At 36.6% G+C, this 19084-nt stretch overlaps 1 protein-coding gene and 1 long non-coding RNA gene across 2 annotated transcripts; one reads left to right on the top strand and one right to left on the bottom strand.

Annotated features, from left to right (window-relative positions):
• Positions 1–330: 330 nt before the first annotated feature.
• LOC307165071 (uncharacterized protein) lies at positions 331–17258 on the top strand. The gene is made up of 17 exons (XM_079882366.1): positions 331–506; positions 672–1016; positions 1096–1440; positions 1966–2058; positions 2200–2280; positions 6443–6535; positions 6745–6816; positions 6923–7036; positions 7534–7668; positions 9620–9703; positions 9947–10045; positions 10145–10231; positions 11457–11552; positions 11903–12001; positions 14639–14667; positions 14788–14826; positions 15259–17258. Exons 1-17 carry the CDS (start codon positions 452–454, stop codon positions 15409–15411), a joined length of 2019 nt encoding a protein of 672 aa, XP_079738492.1. The 5' UTR covers positions 331–451; the 3' UTR covers positions 15412–17258.
• A 326-nt stretch (positions 17259–17584) lies between these two features.
• Positions 17585–18484, bottom strand: LOC307165099. The gene is made up of 3 exons (XR_013822406.1): positions 18312–18484; positions 17778–17837; positions 17585–17661 (listed from the first exon to the last, which is right to left on the bottom strand). It is a non-coding gene; the product is annotated as an uncharacterized lncRNA (long non-coding RNA).
• Positions 18485–19084: the final 600 nt, after the last annotated feature.

Genomic DNA, 19084 nt, shown 5'->3' with positions numbered 1-19084 from the left:
TGGCAAAGAATATTGTTTGTTCATCGGAGTAAACAATACAACGGTAGGCTATGTTATGTGAGTTTCCCAGTCACTTTGAGAAGAAAATAGTTCTTGATTTGCTATACACGTAGACTGCAGCTGACATGCACTTGATTTCAACTGAAAATGAGTTTGATTTATATGTTCATTAAACGTTCTAGAACATATTTTTGTTTGCTGGGTCAGTCACAAGTGTAAATGTGCTGCTTCTATTGCTTGGTTTTGGGAGAATGATTGACAGGTGAGGACAGGAGTAGGCGGTTCAGACGGTTTGACTTCCTGCTTAGCTGCTATACCTGCATTACCTGGGATGAAAGTGAAAGCAGATCAGTCAACGTACGGCAGCTTCTTCACACACTTTCTGTTATAACTTGGTTATTCAGTTACAGCAGATAAAGTAAACTTTTATGCCGTGATTTTGTGTTAGAACATGCTCTTACTACATAAATACATGTTCGTGGCAGCACTATTTATGATATGTGACGGTAAGTATTTTATCCATTTACATTATACACTTGTAACACTTTTTTTAACAAAACAGGAAGACCTAGCATGAATCGTAAAATGTATCAAATTGGGACTTCAAAAGTAATCTTTCCTTCATCTCATTCATCTGAATGTTTTTTTTTTTTTTTCTCTGTTGTTTTTAGGGTTTTTAGTGAAAGGGCCCGCTGGTCCTCTGGTTGTTGCTCTGGGATCTTCAGTGGTTTTGCCCTGTTATGTTGATGAACCCTTACCTTTGAAAGGACTGAAGGTGATTTGGATACGAACAGATATCAATACACTTGTGCATGTGTACCAAGATTATGAGAGTCGACCAGACGCCCAGTATCAGGATTATCGTGACAGAGCTCATTTCTTCACTGATCAAATCAAACATGGACACTTCTCCCTCCGTCTGGAAAACGTGAGAGCTGAAGATAAGGGTTTTTACAGATGTAAAGTTTACACTGAGCAGGAATCTGATGAAACCCTGGTGCAAATTAAAGCAGTTGGTGAGTGAAAATCTCTGGCCAACATTTTGAAATGAATTCCACTTTATTGTGTGTTCTGATATTTTGTGTGTTCTTTCAGAGTATCTGAGTGTATCAGGATCAGATGATCCCGTATCTACGTTTGTGGGTGAAGACGTCACTCTGAACTGCTCTGTACACTCTCACATCCCACCTGAACACATTGAACGGGTCTCATGGAGGAAGATGGATGAAGATGAGAACATCCTGGTTTTTGAAAAGAATAAAACTATACCAGTAGATGAGCGATACAGAGACAGAGTTGAGTTCTTCACCGATGAAATCTGCAAAGGAAACTTCTCTCTCAGTCTGAAGAGTGTCAGGACCGAGGATAAAGGGGTTTACATCTGTCACGTGATTGCTGGAAATTTTTCAGCGAATGCAACTGTAGTACTGGAGCAACTGGGTGAGCTAATCTAGTGAAATTAAATTTAGTTAAGTGAGGAGTTCATTGAATGCTCCATGTTATTTCAATTAAGCATGTGTATTAGCTTAATTTCTGATGTGCATGTGATCTATTTGCTGGATGTTAATAGCCATAATTCCATCCACCTATTGTTATGCAAAAAACACTGGATTGCATAAATTCTAAAAATGCGCATTAAAAAGTATGTGCTCATTGAAGTGAATCTTTTTTTTTTTTTTTTTTATCTGATAAGAAGACGTGCATAAACTACGATAGAAAAACATTTACCAAATTAAAAAAAGCTACCTTTTAACATTTCTATTCATCTCAATGGTATCTGTTAATTGGTAATTTGTGTAAAATCAAAAGTCTTCCCTGGCTAAAAGAATTCTGTTCACAATATTTATATTTTACCATGTGTCAACACAGACTGGACATGTACAACTAAGTATTATAATGCATGACAGTTTCTCAGAGAATTTTGCAGTCTTTTTGTGTTTGTAATTTAATGTTTGTGTGCCACAGGTTACTCTTTTTTACACATAATTGTGCTTATTCTTTGTCTTGCTGCATCCGGATGTGCACTGCTGTTTTTTCTATGGTATAAAATCAAAACAAGTAAGTTTGCACAAAAAATATTTTTATTTGTTTATTTGTTAGTTAGTGATATTACACTAATATATGCAAAATAATTATTTAAATAATTAATCATTTCTGACTGAAATACATTTTTTATTGTGTACTTCTCTCTTGATGCAGGCCTGTTTCTTCAGATCTCTGTAGTCTCTGTACCAAACCTTTTTATGTTTTTCGCCTTTTTGTTCTGGGGTGTCATTGAAGGTGAGTATTCCACAAGTAGTAATAATTATATGTTTAACATAACAGTTGAAGAATCATTGTTCGCTATCAGTCAGTGACGTTCAACGTTACGTCGGACTGAACTGACAAAGTGGGATCTCGGCTGAGAGCCCAATTACCTTAGAGTGGTAACAGAACAAGTCAATGCACATTGGCGAGTGAGATTTACATCGCAAGCCACTCTCTGTTTCCATGTATAAAAGGCAGCATGCAAACTCACAAATTAATCTTTTGCTTCGGAGCCAAGTGAATGTTTTTTTCACTCTACTATTCAGTCATCGTTCAGTGAATCTACAGAACAAGAGTTGTGACGGCATGTTCCAGTGGAGGTCAAGAGTGTTTGCACTGATAATTGCAGCAGCTGTTCCCCTGGGCACTTCAACATCTAAATAAAAGAAGCTAAAAGAGTAAACACAGGTGTGACGTTGCGTCTTTTTCAAGATGTCATTCCACCTGTGTGTTTCTGGATGCGGATGTTTCCTGGCCCTGTCTGACAGCCACAATCTCTGCCTCACATGTCTGGGCCATAAGCATGTGAGGTATTATTCGTTGATGAGTCATGCACCCACTGTGGGAAGATGACCATCGCGATGTTGAGATCAAGATACCTTAAAAAAGGTGGAGTCCCTTCTGTTATTCCCCAGTCTGGTCTTTGTGCATGGCAGAGCCACTTCGTTTAATACACAGGGTGATCTGTGGATTACATTGGGAGCTCTCCCGTTGAGTGAATCCCTGCGGCCCTCCTACTCCTCTTTCACATCGCAGGCTGTGGAGCTTCCGGCTGTGGTTGCTGTTCCTTCCCATAGGGGACTCTGCATGTCATTCGTGGCTCCCTCAGAAGACCGGATGTCGATTGCTGCATCGGAGGGCTGACTTGAGTCCTCTGAGAGATTCGGCTGCACTGCCCCCTTTGGGGAGATTAGCATTGTTCGAGCCTGACCCGGTGCTGACTGCCATGCTTTCCTGGGCCGCCGCGAGCGTCGGGCTTGAGTGGAACCTATGATTGGTTTCTCGGTGCGGGGCATGCTGAACAAAGTTGTGGAAGGCACAGGGTACATGGAGCTGGTCCCTCCAGCCATTATGAAGTCAGGGTTTTACAGCCCATATTTCATTGTGCTCAAGAAAGATGATTGGTTAAGACCAATCTTGGATTTGCTCGTCTTGAATTGGGCCCTTCTCAAGCTTCCATTCAAGATGCTGACGCAGAAACGCATCCTCACGTGTGTTCACCACCAAAATTGGTTTGCAGTGATCATCCTGAAGGACATGTACTTTCATGTCTTGATCCTATCTCAACATAGACCGTTTCTGTGCTTTGCGTTTGAGGGGCGGGCATATCAATACAAGGCCCTCCCCTTGTGGTTGTCCTTGTCACGTCCTCACAAAGATAGCGAAAGCTACCCTTACCCCATAGAAGGAAATCGGCATTCACATCCTCAACTTATTCTGGCACAGTCGCTAGATCAGTTGTGCGAACACTGGGACATGGTGCTCAGACACCTCAGCCAGTTGGGTCTTCGGGTCAATTGGGAAAATAGCAAACTCTTTCCCATGCAAAGAATCTCTTTTCTCAGTATGAAGTTGGACTCAGTCGAAATGACAGCGCGTCTCACGAACGAGCGTGCCCAGTCAGTGGTGAACTGCTTGAATTTGTTCAGGGGCCGGAGATTCTTTCAGAGGCTCCTGGGGCGTATGGCATCCGCAGCTGCAGTAACGTTGCTTGGATAGCTTCATATGAGACCGCTTCAGCGCTGGCTTCGACCGGGTCCCGAAATGGGCATGGGCAACGTGGCACACATGGGGTGGACATCACACTATGCCGCCGTACTTTCAGCCCATGGTCAGACCTTGCTTTTCTATGGACAAGAGGTCCCCTAGAACAAGTGTCCAGGCATGTTTCTGTGTGAACAGATGCCTCCGGCACAGGCTGGGGTGCTGTATACGATGGGCATACACCCTTGGGCTCCTGCACAGTGCAGACCTCGACTGCAGTGACATATCAACTGCTTCAAGTTGCTAGCCGTACCGTTGACCCTGTGTCGTTTTTTTGCTGTTGCTGTGAAACAATCATTTGCTGTTCCGGACGGAAAACATATTGACCATTGTCAAGTCAAGTCAAGTCATCTTCATTTATATTGCGCTTTTAACAATGTAGATTGTGTGCATCAACTGTTCAAGGTGTTCCACGCTCCTCCTTGTCTTATGTCGCAACTTGTAAAAAAAGAGTCTCAGGTCGCTTCGTGCCATATACATCCATGGCGATCTCAATCATGCAGTCGACGAGCTCTCACGTCCAGGGAAGAGTGGAGACTCCAGCCCCGGATGGTCCAGCAGATTTGGGAATGCTTCGGAATGACGCATGGAATGACCATGCTTCGGAATGACCATGTCTCCTTAGCGGAAAACTTGATGTTTGAGTTTGCATGCTGCCTTATATAGCCGGAAGCAGGGAGGGACTTGAGATGTAAATTTTGTCAAAGTGCATTGGCTTGTCAGACACATTGTCATACGTAATGTCCCGTTCCTTCAGGGAACAGGGGTTACATTAGTAACCTAGACATTTTATGTCAGTTATGTCAATTCAGTTTTGTTTTAAATTGTAAATTCGATTCATTCACTATGGAAGGTTCTTTTCGCCACGGAATACAAAAATAAAAAAGGTAATTGCTAATTTTTATCTCACAATTCAGACTTTTTTTTTCACAGTTGCGAGTTATAAAGTCAGAATTTCATGACTCGCAATTCTGAGAAATAATAGTCATAAATTTAAAATTCTCAATTTTTATATCTTGCGAGCTTATATCTAGCAATTTTAAGAAAAAAAGTCTACTTTTTAAAGTTACTTAAAGTTACTTTTTGTCATAATTTTGTATAGTAGAATAAAACAGAACCTTGGAATTAGGCCTGTCGCTATAATTAAATAACCGTCTGATCGCGATTATTTGATCTAACCGCGATTGTTTCAGACAACCGCGATTATTGCGCTCTTTTATAGGCCTACGGCACAAGGGGGAGTCATGGACCAAAATAAATAAACAAGCACTAATTACGTTTTCCAGCAACATATTCAAAGTCATCTGAAGCCATTTCATAATGTGAGGGACAGTAGTATATTTACATTGTTAAATTAAAGTTCACAAACTCGTCTGCAGCTGTCAATCATTCCGTTCAGCATTCAAACTCTGCAGCTGTCAATCATTCCGGCCGGTCAGCATTCAAACAGCGCGCGTCGTCCGGTTACGACAGGATACACGGTAAAACTTTCTCCAATGTGACATTGACATTATAATGCTTGATCTGTAGACAAAGGGCTGTGGATTTGCATAAAATGACTTTATTTTGTGAGTTTTTTTGCTGTTTCTAAATGACTCGCTTGCTACCGTGTGCCTACACAGCACAAGGACTATGAATTTTTTTTTTTTTTTTACAAGGACTATGAATTGGCATCAGACGCGCAATAACTGGAGTTTAAAACTGTGAAGAAACAAATGATCAATAAACTGTTGGACTGATATAGCCTACACTAGGATTTATGCCCTCGACATTTCTTCACTTTGTGCCGTGAACTTTTAAATGCGCACTTGTGCAGCGCTGCGCACTGTGACTCCATGTTGCATTAAGCACATCATTCTGCACCCGCGATGCGCATACGCGCTTTGTTCCGCTCTGTTTTGAAGCGTATCATATTATCATGGTTTGTGCACATTTGTTTTTATTAACATGTTTAGATTTTATTCAATTACTGTGCAGATGTTTTCAAAAATTACTTTTTGCTGCTGATTTATACACTCACTAAGTTTAATAAACAAATTGTCATAGCTATTGAATATATTTATTTAATATTTAAAGGTGTTAACTGTAATCTTACACTGCAAAATGATAACTTACAAAGGATTAAATTTATCACAATTATTTAATGAATGAAGCACAAAGCCCTAAAACAGACAATTAATCAGCATAATCGCCAAAGCCCTAACACAGACAATTAATCGTCAAAGCCCTAAAACTGACAATTAATCGCCATAACCGCAATTATTTTTTAGACAATTAATCGTCAGCCAAATTTCATAATCGTGACAGGCCTACTTGGAATATTGCCACTCTTAGGAAATGAGTGTATCTCCTGTTTCTTTTCTTTTTCTAGGATTTCTTAGTGAAACTGTTGCTTGCTGTGCTCATTATTTGCTGAGGCCCCTTCTGCTGTTATGGGCGTCTCCACATTCAGAACGTTTTCCAGGTTTGTTTGCTTTGAAACATGATTGGTTTATCAAAGAGATGCTCAAATGAGTTGGTTTGATGATTTTCTCTTTATCAGTAAATGGGCAAAGGAACAGAAAATAAATGTTACCGAAAGTGTTCATTTCTGTTTTTTTGTTTGTTTTATTACAGATTTTGTTTTTGTTTGGAGTTGTATTTGATTTGTTAAAAACTTTTTCTGTTTTGCAGGCAATCGTAAAACAGCTATGCACTGCATTGTTCATCTACAATATTCCCTCTTTGCAAATGTTGTTTATTCAGGTTGGCAAATCTGAATATTCAACCGTGCATAATATTATCATTCTATACAAGTTAAGCTCAGTCAACAACATTTACGTAATTGTGATTGTTTATCTCTTTGTCCCAGTTCTTTTTAAATCCTTTTGGGAAAAAAGTCTGAGTTATGAACAATCTGATCGAGTCCTGATAACCATCCTTTTTGCAATAATGATTCTGATATGCATCACGAACATCGTTTTCTGTAAGTATTTCTGTCACTCTACACTAGTGATGAGTAAATTAAATAAATCAGTTTTTTTGTCAGCTCAGCACTGTAATCTCAGACACATTAAGTAATTATAAATTGTATTTATTTATTTATTTATCCATTTGATTCTGATTTTTAGTTTGACTCATGCAATAATGTAATAATACTGCCAAGCATTCAATACTATTAACTTTTGAATCTCCAAAACTGCCGAACTTACTCATTAAGTACAATTGGCTCCAACTGTTTGCTGAAGAAAAACATGTAAATCATTAATGTACTTTAACAAAGTTCACACAATGCTATTTTATAACTTATTTCAGAAGGTTACTTCATTGCTGTGTGTAATTGTTATTAGGATATTTTTACTCAAATTATACTATCAGTTTAGTGTCCGTCTTGTTGTATTCTTTATTGCTCTCTTAGAAATTGGTCATGATCATTTTTAAATAAAACATTTTGTTAATTCTATACATATTTTGTTGATACAGTATTGGCTGAACTGATAAGAAATACAGATGGCCGCATGCGTGCTGTGTTAGACCTCGTGTCTGATATCGGCCATGATGTTCTTCCTCCATTACAACTCATCTTCCTCTTCTACGCTTTTGGAGCTGCCAGCGGAGGTAAGCGTTTTATAAAACATTTGGATTACAAAAAAATTGATGACCTTATTCGTTCCTCTTGATTATAGATAGCACAAAATCTCATCTTAACACATTGAATGAGTGGTTATTTTCTTCCTAAATTCATTATTTCATTAGAATACCAACATTTGTGAGATTTTGGAGCCGTTTACACGACAACGTTTTTAACTAAAAACAGAAATAATTTATGAATTTTGTCCGTTCATTTAAATGACAACAGTGTTTTGGTGGCCAAACAAAGTTTTTGTAATCTGTCACAGAAGTCCACTGAAGGCAAGTTGAATTGAGAACCCAAGTGCAGTTTTTTTTAGATTAACAAAGTGAAAAAAACATCACCCAAAACAGGCTTGACTTGATATTAACATGACAGAAGAAGAGTTGTTATGAACATAAATACAGTTACCAGCAGTATGTTACAATATCAAAGCTAGACATGGAACAATGGGAACACAAGGGCTATTTATACACAGAGACTAATGAATAACAAAGGAACACATGTAAAACAATCAAACAATGAACCAATGAAAACATAGGACACATAACTAGACCATCCAATAAGAACATGACACATTAGGCGAGTTTGACTTCAAGCAGCTCTGTGCAGACCGATCGGCAGTTGATTTGAAGCAGTGCATGCCGATTAGAAATTTTCTCAGACTTGAGGCTTATGTTGAACTTTTATTGTTATACAAACAGACGCTGTATTAAGCAGTACATAAAGTATTGAATGCAAATGTCTCTGAAACATCTGTGTATTTGGCAAATAGTGTTTCTTTACAAGGTGATATCGCCAACTACTGGCCTGATATGAAAAAATACAGCGTTTTTTAATCATTTTCACAGATCCTTGGATCGTTTCAACAACGTTGTCGTCCGTACAAAGGAAAAAACGTTTCTGTTTTTAGTACATCGTTGTTGTATAAACGTACCCTTACAAGTACAAGGGTACAACTGAAATTGATCAAAGTTTTTTTTTCGCCGGAAAAATAGTGATCTGTGATGTTGTATTACATTAAATATCTAAAGTTAATAATATGTTTTGTGTCTTTGTTAATGAGGATTTGTGGTTACATTCATATTTTTTAAATGGTCTATTAAAAAAAGTAATGTTTTTATTTTTAAAAGGAAATAATAAAATTAGAGTGCCACAATGGGCACAGAAAGACTTCTTGCCCTTTTAGTTTGTCATTGTTATTTTCTGTGTTTCCTTTCTGTTTCTGTCCGTTGTAATGGTTACTGTTTGTTTCATTGATTACACACACCTGTTCCTTGTTTGATCATTAGTTTCTGTGTATATTTTGCCCATGAGTCCTGTTCACTCATTGTTTGGTTTTGTTTTTGTTGGTGCACTGTTACGTTGTCTTCTCGTTTGCTGGATTACTCTTTTGTTTTACTCTGTTCCGTGTCATGTCTAACAAAGCCCTTTAGCTGTTATAAATTCACTGTAAACCACGGCTTCTTGGGGCTCATTGCTTTAATATACATTACCAATTTGGCTGATTTAAATGTTACCTTGAATGCATTATAAGTCACTTTGGATAAAAGCATCTTCCAAATTTTATCTTTTATTTTGATCTAAATGTGAGTTAAGTTTATTAGTGAATGCACTTTTACCCTAATGATCTAATTCCATTTTCTTACATTTTTAAAGCCATTCAACATTTTTTTTTTTAGTTTTTATAGGATAACACTGTCAATGAAAAAATAGGACCCTGACTAAACTAGCCTACTAAATGATAGCTAAATGTATTTATCTGCTAATCTGAAACCCTTGTTTATTTATTATATAAAATCAGGGAAAATGACTAAAAGGTAAAACAGTTCAATTTAGTTAAATTTTTTTCTGAAGGCTAAGCAGCTCACTACTATTAATTGTTTAATTGTGTTGTATGTTTGTTTCTAAAGCCCAGTGTTTTTTCTCCACATACAGCACTTTTTGTTGTTGGAGTTCTTCCACTGTTTTTAACGTTGACCAGATATAGTTGGAATGATCCATGTGTGGAAAAACTGCAGTGTAAGTATAATTGATGAATTGTGTTTCGACTCTATCTATAATTGATTGTAGATCAATCAATGACATTCCATCTTAATCTGTCATGATGAATAGCACTGTCTTTGATAGTTTTACTGTAAATGATTTACTGTTGAATAAGAGCAATCGATTGTCAGGTCTTCAGGAGTATTTGTATCCAAAATCATATTTTCTGCCATTTTAAAATGTAATAAATAAACTTTCTTACGTTTAATTTATTTTCAGGTTTGCGCTCGGTCAGGAGAACAACGTGGTTAAGTTTCATGATAGTGGTGAACATAATAATGGTCTATTCGCACCTCATAGCACTGAAAAAAGAAAAAGGTACAATAATGGCCTCCAATTAAATTTTCCAATTAAATTTGATACTGTAAAGTGTTCATGTTTGTTTTTTTTTTTTTGTTTTTTTTTTTTCAACTGTAGATTGTGAAGGATGGGTCTGCGTAGCTGCATTTCTTCAAGTTCTCTGGGGAATTGTGGTCCTCAAACACTCATTTGGTGATGACCTGGGTACAGTATTGATTTGAATCATCTTCGGTGTGATGTTTTTCTTCTTCTGAGATTTATGAGTCTGGGTCATGTTAGCTTTCCTTCAATGCTGGTTTGATCCTGCCTAGTCAGTTCCTTGTGCAAACAACAACAACAACAACAACTCATAACTCTAGTCAATTAAAATATTCTTCTGGAGAAATTAGCATTCTGTTTTTTTATGTATTATATCTTGTTTTAAAAAAAATATATTTATATATTTTTTGTTGGCCCACCCTTTGCAGCTATACCAGCTTCAGCTCTTCTGGAAAGGGTTTCCACAAGGCTTAGGAGTGTGTTCTAGAAGTGCATTTGTGAGGTCAGGCACTGCTGTGGACGAGAATGACTTTAGTAAAAGGAACTCCTAATGCTTCAGCATACCAAGACATTTCGGACAATTTCATGCTCCCAACTTTGTGGGAACCATTTGGGGATGTTCCTGTTCCAACATGACTGCGCACCAGCGCACAAAGCAAGGTCCATAAAGACATGGATGAGCGAGTTTGGTGTAGAGGAACTTGACTGTCCTGCACAGAGTCCTGAACTCATCCCGATAGAACACCTTTGTGATGAATTAGAGCAGAGACTGCGAGCCAGGCCTTCTTGTCCAACATCAGTGTCTGACCTCACAAATGCACTTCTAGAATCCAGAAATCCTAAACCTTGTTGAAAGCCTTCCCTGAAGAGTTGAAGCTGTTATAGCTTCAAAGGGTGGGCCAACTTCATATTAAACCCTACGGATTAAGAATGGGATATCATTAAAGTTCATGTGCATGTAAAGGCAGACGTCCCAATACTTTCGGTAATATGGTGTATCAAATGGAAGCACAGAATAAAAAATAAATAGCCTTTTCTGTTTTAATATTAATTATAGCTTGGTTAAAAAAAAAATCACCACAGAATAAAAAATAAATAAAAAGTTAATTGTGACTTTTTATCTCAAAATTCTAATTTTATTTGTTTGTAAAACCAAGTCTAGATATTAACTCAGAATTGTGAGATATAAACTACATATGTCAAGTTGAGTATCAATATGTTTCAATATGTTTCATTTGTGAAATAAAAAATTGCAAATACACACACACACACACACACACACACACACACACACACACACACACACACACACACACACACATATATATATATATTACTGCAGCCTTTTTTATTTTATACCAGTTTTAACAAAGTTTCAACTTCCTTACAGATCTTCCTTTTAGAGACATTGTGTACCTTATCGGATCAGTTGTTGTTGTTCTAGTGAACTCGTTTGCATTGATGGCCGAGCTGATCATGAAAATAGGTGAGTTTCCATAATCATCTAACGTCATACTGTAAACTGAAAGGAAGACTTTGCCACAGCAGAACTGTAACCAGGATCAAATTTCAGTTTACAATAACAAAAAGTTAAAACAATTACATTTTTTAAATGTGCATCTTTTTAAATGTGTGATCTTTTATATGTCTGACATCACAGCATGTTAATGTGATTTTAGTTTGGTTTTCACATTTAATTTTTTTTCTCAGAGTGCTTCACTATAATGTGAAATATATAAGTGTGTGCACAGATATCACAGAACAAGCACACTTTACAAATAGAGAAGTTTTAGAGTGATCAAACTTTATATTTACCACAATATTTTCTTTTCACAGTTAATGGTGAGCGTGCGATGGGGGATCTCAGGAAAGTTGTATTTTCCTCTGAATGCGTCTTTGCCTCATTTGTGCTGCTGTTAATCATTTTCGAACCATGTGAGTATAAACTATTTATCTGAATAAGCCACTAGTGTAAATAACATTGAAATCTAACCGGCTGATCTTTAGTCTCTGCATGTGTTTCTTGATTTGCTGTAAATCAGGTGTTTAAGGACACTGGGTCTGTTTTATATATATATATATATATATAACTTTATTTATGAGTTTTACAACAATATTACAAAGAAGAAAAGCAAAGCATAACAAGAGACAAAATCAACCTAGTGGTAATAATAATAATGTATATATAAAAAATTATTAGATTCAGCCTAGACCAGACAGTAAAACATGTTCATGACATATTGCTTAAAAGGGTCCCAAGCTTTATTGAACAGATAAACTCTTATAGAATATTGAAATTGTTCTCCGTTGTAAAGAGATGGCTTGGTCTCTGATCCTTCCACTTCAGCAATATTTATATTTTAGCTATAAGAGCATGATAAAAGATATACAACCAGATTGTGTATGATTCAGGAGTAATTCCAAAAATTGCTATCAGTGGACAAGGGGAGTTTGATCTACCTAAAAAACAGAGAAGTCTCAAAAGTGGTGGCCCAAAAACTCCTAAGCTAACAGGACCAAAACATGTGTGTGAGAGGTTGTGGTAAAGCTACAGCGGTTGAGTCAGGAACAATGTGCTGAAAGTGCTTAGGCAGTTTTAAAGGGTAACTCTCGCCAAAATGCGACCTAGGGTCTTTTTGTTAATCTACCTGAGGCAAACTTTAAAGCTTAAAAGCATAATTAGTATAGAAACGCCACTTTGACCGCTTGACCGTATATTCATTTTCGGTCAAATTGCCTTTTGAATGGGAGTGCTTGGGGCACTTCTATAATAGCATAAAAAATCTCTATTTTTAAAACACTAAGAAGGCTAGACACAACATGAAAGTATCACCAGGGGCTCTACACATGAACTCGAGCATTGAGAACATTGTTTGTGTACACAAAGTTTACTAAAAAGAAAGATTTTGACCAACTCACTGTAGCTGTGTCCGTCTGCATTTTGACAGTCAAAAATAGTAGTTTGGTATAGTAATATTTTGTTTGTCACCAATATTGAGATTCATGTGCTGATTCTTGATCTATGTGCGTGTTCAAGATACAGAGTAACTTGAAATGTTCTGTGAACAGCATATAATTAAAACCCAAATTAACTGAATATATTATGCTGAATGTCATACTGTAGAATCACAGGTTTACTATAATCAATAATGTAAAATCAGTAACACCTCACATACATTACAAGCTGGTTGAGATGAGTGTATCTGATCTTGTGGATTACACCAACATCAATCCACAACCATCAACACCACCTGATTACATTTTCCCTTCTATTTTATTGCCATAACAAGTGTGTTTTATATAGACACATCCGCCAGAGAAAAACTAAGGTTTAAAAAAGCAAGGGTCAAGAGCCCTACTAAAGCAAACACGGATCACCATAATGGTAACAAATAAAACATCAACATCTAAACCTCTGTTAATTCTCAATAAGAGCTTCTGATTATGACAGAAATAAAGTCAGTCTGGTTAGTAATAAGTGAAGCTGGTAATGCTGTTTGTGGAGTTGTTTACTCCTCCTCTGCTGAGATCTTCACAGATTTAATGTCTTTTATCTTCAGTGGATTTCAGCTGTGGCTGGAAGTCAGTTGTTTACTGTAAAATCTAAGAGTCAAATTTCATCATCATCATTTCTCTTCATCTCTTCATTCTCTTCTATGGGACATAAGGCTTCAATGAGCACTCTCCATTGTATTCGGTCCCTGGCAGCATGTTGGGCCTCTCCCCATGAGTCAAATTTACTAAACAAATAAAGTTAATTTCTGTGAGAACTCAATGACTGATCAGGAGAGTAAATGTTGAAATGTTGAGAGTAAATGTTGAAATGTTGAAGTGCTATTTATGTATTTTTGCTCATAATGCTATAGTGGAGATCTGTTAGTGTTTAATGTTCTGTTGGGATTTAAAGGGTTTCTGTTGAGTTTTGTGTGTCACCATTGTGCTGAAGAGTAGAGCCTGTGCTTCAGTCCAGGATGAGCAGAAAAACACTGATGTTATGCTGCATGTTGCTTTATTTAAAGGCAGTGACTGTAGTTGCTGATCCAGTTATTATATGTTTGTTAAATTCATCAGCACCTGTGTGCTGTTGTAAACTAGCAATTATCTGCAAGATGATTGAGTTAAATTGATGTTTGGTAAACTCATTTAAGTTAATTTTATTTTAAAAAACATTATTTTTTGTGAACTCAAATGAAATAAGTTCACAGTATAAATATTTAAAGGCAATTGACCGATTTAAGGTAAGCAATTTCCTCAGATGAAATGAGTTAACTCAGGGTTTAATTCAGAGCATGGGCATTATTACAGTAACATACTGTAAAGATTACAGTAAAGAACTGAAAATTTACAGCTGATCTTGTTTTACTGCTTTTACAGGTGTGCTGTAATTTTACAGTATAATTGTAGTTAGTTATTAAAACCACATTTATTTATGTACCGGTAGTTATAAATTTACAGGCTTATACTGGCAACCAAAATTGCCAGGTAGTTACTGTAAATATTCCAGCAAATTTTTTTTTTACAGTCCACTGATTCACTAAATATATCCCCCCCCCCCCCCCCCCCTTTCTTCAGACATTAAAAAAGTTCATCAGCGTTTTCAGGTTAGTAATATAATTTGATATTTATTTGATATTGATTGCTATGAGAGTTACAAATTACCTGCAATTAAAGGACTCTTTACTTATGAACTTACTTGTTCACTTACTTGTACCCGAACACAGAATCCAGCCGGCGGATCGCAGCAGAATCACTCTTCTCAGGTGAATATCTCATATAATCTTGTATTTATTTGAGATTTGTCACTAGCCTGCATTATAGATGAAATTATTATGATGCAGCTGCACTTTTAGGTTTCTCTGGCAAGTAGATTTTAGTTTATAAGCAACAGATAACTAACAGACAAAAAAAGATTTTTTATCCCTAGTATTTTTGTCTTGTTTTCCTTTACAAATGAAACATTCCTGAATCAAGATAGATTTATTTGAGAAGCTAAACGACTTAAGTTTTGTAAAAAAAAAAAAAAAAAAAAGAAAGAAAAAAAAAAAGATCTAAGTCTTTTGAGCTCAAAATTTTTGAAAAATAAACGTAATTCAAAGGGAAAATAAAGTTATTTTTCTGGCAACTTTCTTTTGAATAAAGTGAAAGGTGTCATGTGGATATTGTTTAACTCGTGTGTCTCCTCCTGAACACAGAATGAGGCCGTGTCTGATGAAACGCCACATAACCCATCAAACCAGAACCAGAATGCAGCAGAATCACTTGAGTTGAGACCGATGTTAGACGCTCAAGAACAAGAGGCTCAAGACAGACAGACACAGCCTGATTCTGTCCAACAATCAGTGTAATGAGTGAATCTGGCAGATTTATCCACTGTTTACTCCTCAAACATTCAGGGGTCAAGCCGAGGGATCAACTTTAAAATGTCATTACATTCATCAAGTATTGTGTTTTTTTGTGGTTAGTGGATCATGTTGATATAGTGAATTAATCTGAAGTCTCGACACCTTCTCAGATAATAGCATTGCAAAATAAGGTGGAAACATGCAGTTTTACTAATCTGGTTCATAGACTGAAGCATGCCTGCTTAGACTGCAGGTTTGAAGTGTTGTGCTTCAGTAACGTCTAGATCTGTGTCCTTATTGGACACCCTACAACAACCTCAGTAAAGCATGTTGGTGTCGGATGATTCTCTTGGATGTATGAACACTATGAGAAACACAAATTACATCAGTCAGTGCTAAAACACAGCGCTCCAGTTCAGAGGAACCACAGCTGCACAGCCTTATAACACTTTTTGGTGCTTTGTCAAACTTGTAAACATTTTTATAAATAGTTTTACCTTTTATATTTTATTTATATACAATATTGAGTACATAAGGTGTGTTTTCTTGAGAAGTTGCTATGAATATGGTTCTGGTTTTCCTCATATTGCTCTTATTATATTATCCCTTCTGCTGTTTATTTGAGTGTGTTACTATGTTAACTCGCAGACCAGGTTTCTGAACACTGATTCGGCCCAGTTAATATGAAAATATGGGCACTCATGTGTTATTACATCAAGCTTCTGATGTCAAAATTTGAAGAATGAGCCATTGTAGAAGTTTACTTTCAGTAAATGCTCTTTTTATTGGACTGGAGCAAAAAAAAACTCAAATCATGGTTTATGGTACACTCAAATCAATGAGATTTCTATTGTGTATATAGAGATTTTTTATTTATTTTACATAATAAATTGTACTTAAGCTTGTTGCAATGTTTCAACATGCATTAGTTCGTCCTCATTCACAATATCATTGTGTGTTTGTGTGGATATGTTGGTGTTTTAACACTGATGACAGAACTGATGCTGAAGATAAGTGAGTTCATTTCTGTTATAAAGAGAGTATATTTGCCTATATGCATTTGGATAACAACATACTATCAAATTCATAATGATTCATAATAAATGTTTGTATTTTAATTCCCCAGTAAATGGTGAGTGTACAGTTGGTGATCTGAGAATCGTCTTTCATTTCAGTTTCCACTCATTTGCATCTAGTGAGTATGAAACTGTTTTTAGTACAATACAATATTGTCACTGAGATACTATTATAGTGTTTGTTAATATGTTGAGTTAGATTTTGTTTTTACATTTTCTGTTTCATTTTAATTTTAGATAAAAGTTTTAGTAATTTTGTGTTTGTCATTTGTTATTTTTTGTGCTAAAACTGAATAAGTGATTCAGTTTTAACACATAATGTACAATTTGCTTTTGTTAAATGCCAAATAGTATGCATGTGTATTCATGTACATAATACAAAAATAAAGACACCAAAGAAGAAAAAAAACTATATTCAATTGCCAAAGCCTTGAAAGAAAAAGAAATAATACAATTGCAGTGCTGCGGTTGTAAAGACCCATTTAGGTGATGTGCTGAACCTGAGCTATTTTTGTTATTGTTTTTTAATGTCTATATAGTTTTTATGAAGTTTTAGTTATTTTAGTACTTCAATATTGCGTTTCTCGTAAATTAGAAATGCTGGCGTGGCAACTAGCCGAAATATATATTTTTAAATATTTATTTTTAATTTCAGGTAATGTTTTTTTTTATTTTTTGCTAAAAATGCATAAACATGTTTTTAACAATCTCTAAACAGTATACGTGCATACATGTATAGATATGCATCCAGTTTGATAGCTGCTTCTGAAAACTCAACTCAAAAAAAAAATTCTGAATAAATCTAAACACACAGTATAAATTGTAATGTGTGTGTGACACATCCACCTTTAATATTGTGCTAAACATCTTTTTTTTTTGTGTTCCACAGAGAAAGAAAGTCATAGAGATTTCAGAAAAGTCATAGTCATCATGCCATCTTTCTGTAAAGAATATAATCCACAGAATAAGAGGAATGCAGTGAAGAAAACCACACGTCTGGATCTGGACAGGTTTGTGTTGTGGTTCATGTCCTGTGCTGGCTGATCAGAGAGCAGTGTTACAGTGTTCAGGCCAGTGTTTCCTAAGCTCTGTGTTCATGTAGTAATAGATCCACGTGATGAAGAGAAACACAGTGATTCCCACAGCAGTGCAGATCCTCACCGAGCCGACAGAACTCCTGCAGGACACACACATGAAGATTCACTTAAGAAAACGTAAATAAAGGAAAAGAACAGTGTTAAACACCATCTGTGAACATTAAAATATAAAACTTTATCAGATGGTTTACAGTACCTTCCTGAATGTCTGCACAGCAGAAGCCAGAAAACCACCAGCACGAGTCCACCACATTCCCTACGAGACGAGATTACACTCAGGAAGGTTTAATTTTAGGTGAATTATTAATTTATTTAAACACTATCATTGTTGTTCCAAACCTGTACAACTTTTATGATATTTTTAAAGAAACTTCATGACTTTCAAGCTCCAAATTGATTTGAACTTGACTGGCCCGGACCTCTACCTCAACCAACAGCTTTGGGATGAATTGGGACGGAGACTGTGAGCCAGATGTCCAATATCAGTGCCTGACCTCACAAATGCTCTAATGGATGAATGGGCAAGAATTCCCACAAAAACACTCCGAAATCCTGAGGAAAACTTTCCCAGATGCTCCATATTAATGTGTATCTGTAATGCAATGTCATTAGAGTCGATGTTGGTAAATACTAAAATACTTTTAGTCCATATAGTGTAGATAGATAGACAGAAAAACACCATAAAGTTATATTCATAAATCCATGTTCAGTCATACTTTTATGTTGTTACCTTCCTCCTTCTTGCTGGAAAATGTCTGTAATTCCCTCCTTACAAAGTTTCCAGCCCAGAATGAGTCCAAACGTAGAGGCTATAAGCACATGCAGATCAGCGATTCTCCTCCATAATAATGACTCTGGAAAAGCACATAGCGGAAGGAGAGTCTTCAACACTTTCAGCCCCTTTAATGATGTTTTCATTTACAGAAAATCTCACATTCAACCTGTTATTGTATATATTCACATTAATATTTTCCGGAAGTTCGCGCACGTGACACCATAGTATTACACTAGGTAAATTGTCAGTAAATAACCACATAAATCTTGACCGAGGAAAATCAAAAGTGTTTCTGGTGACTTGAAGGTGAGTATTTTTTCCAAATTATTTATTTTTTTAGACCAATGAAATGTATTTCTGCTTCACTGCACTAGAGGGCAGCATCTTACTGTGATCAATGGAAAACGTCTCGGTTACGTATGTAACCCTCGTTCCCTGAGTACAGGGAACGGAGACGTGTTGTCGGGGGAGTTCCCTGACGAATTGGGATCACGCTAGTGAGCCAATTGCCTTCGAGAGAATTAAAAACGAGCCAATGGACATTGGCATGCAAGATTTGCATTCTGCAGCCTGCCTACCAACGCGGGTATAAAAGGCGGAAGTAAACATTGCGCAATGCTTTTCGCTGGGGAGCCGAACAGTGTCCAGTCCTCCGCGAAGGTACAGCAACACGGCGAACGGACGACACGTCGGAGTTCCCAGGACGAAAGGGAACGTCTCGGTCACGT

The sequence above is a fragment of the Squalius cephalus genome (assembly GCF_949319135.1).
Source record: "Squalius cephalus genome assembly, chromosome: 1".
Lineage (NCBI taxonomy): Eukaryota > Metazoa > Chordata > Actinopteri > Cypriniformes > Leuciscidae > Squalius > Squalius cephalus.
The sequence above is the reverse complement of the archived record's forward strand: the minus strand, read 5'-3'. Positions and strand labels throughout refer to the sequence as shown.

Excerpts from the sequence above, each read along its gene's own strand:
- LOC307165071 (XM_079882366.1), top strand. The coding sequence starts at position 452 with ATGCTCTTACTACATAAATACATGTTCGTGGCAGCACTATTTATGATA. Across the intron at positions 2,281-6,442 it reads GTTCTGGGGTGTCATTGAAG|GATTTCTTAGTGAAACTGTT; the intron begins GTGAGTATTCCA and ends TTCTTTTTCTAG. Across the intron at positions 7,037-7,533 it reads CATCACGAACATCGTTTTCT|TATTGGCTGAACTGATAAGA; the intron begins GTAAGTATTTCT and ends TTGTTGATACAG.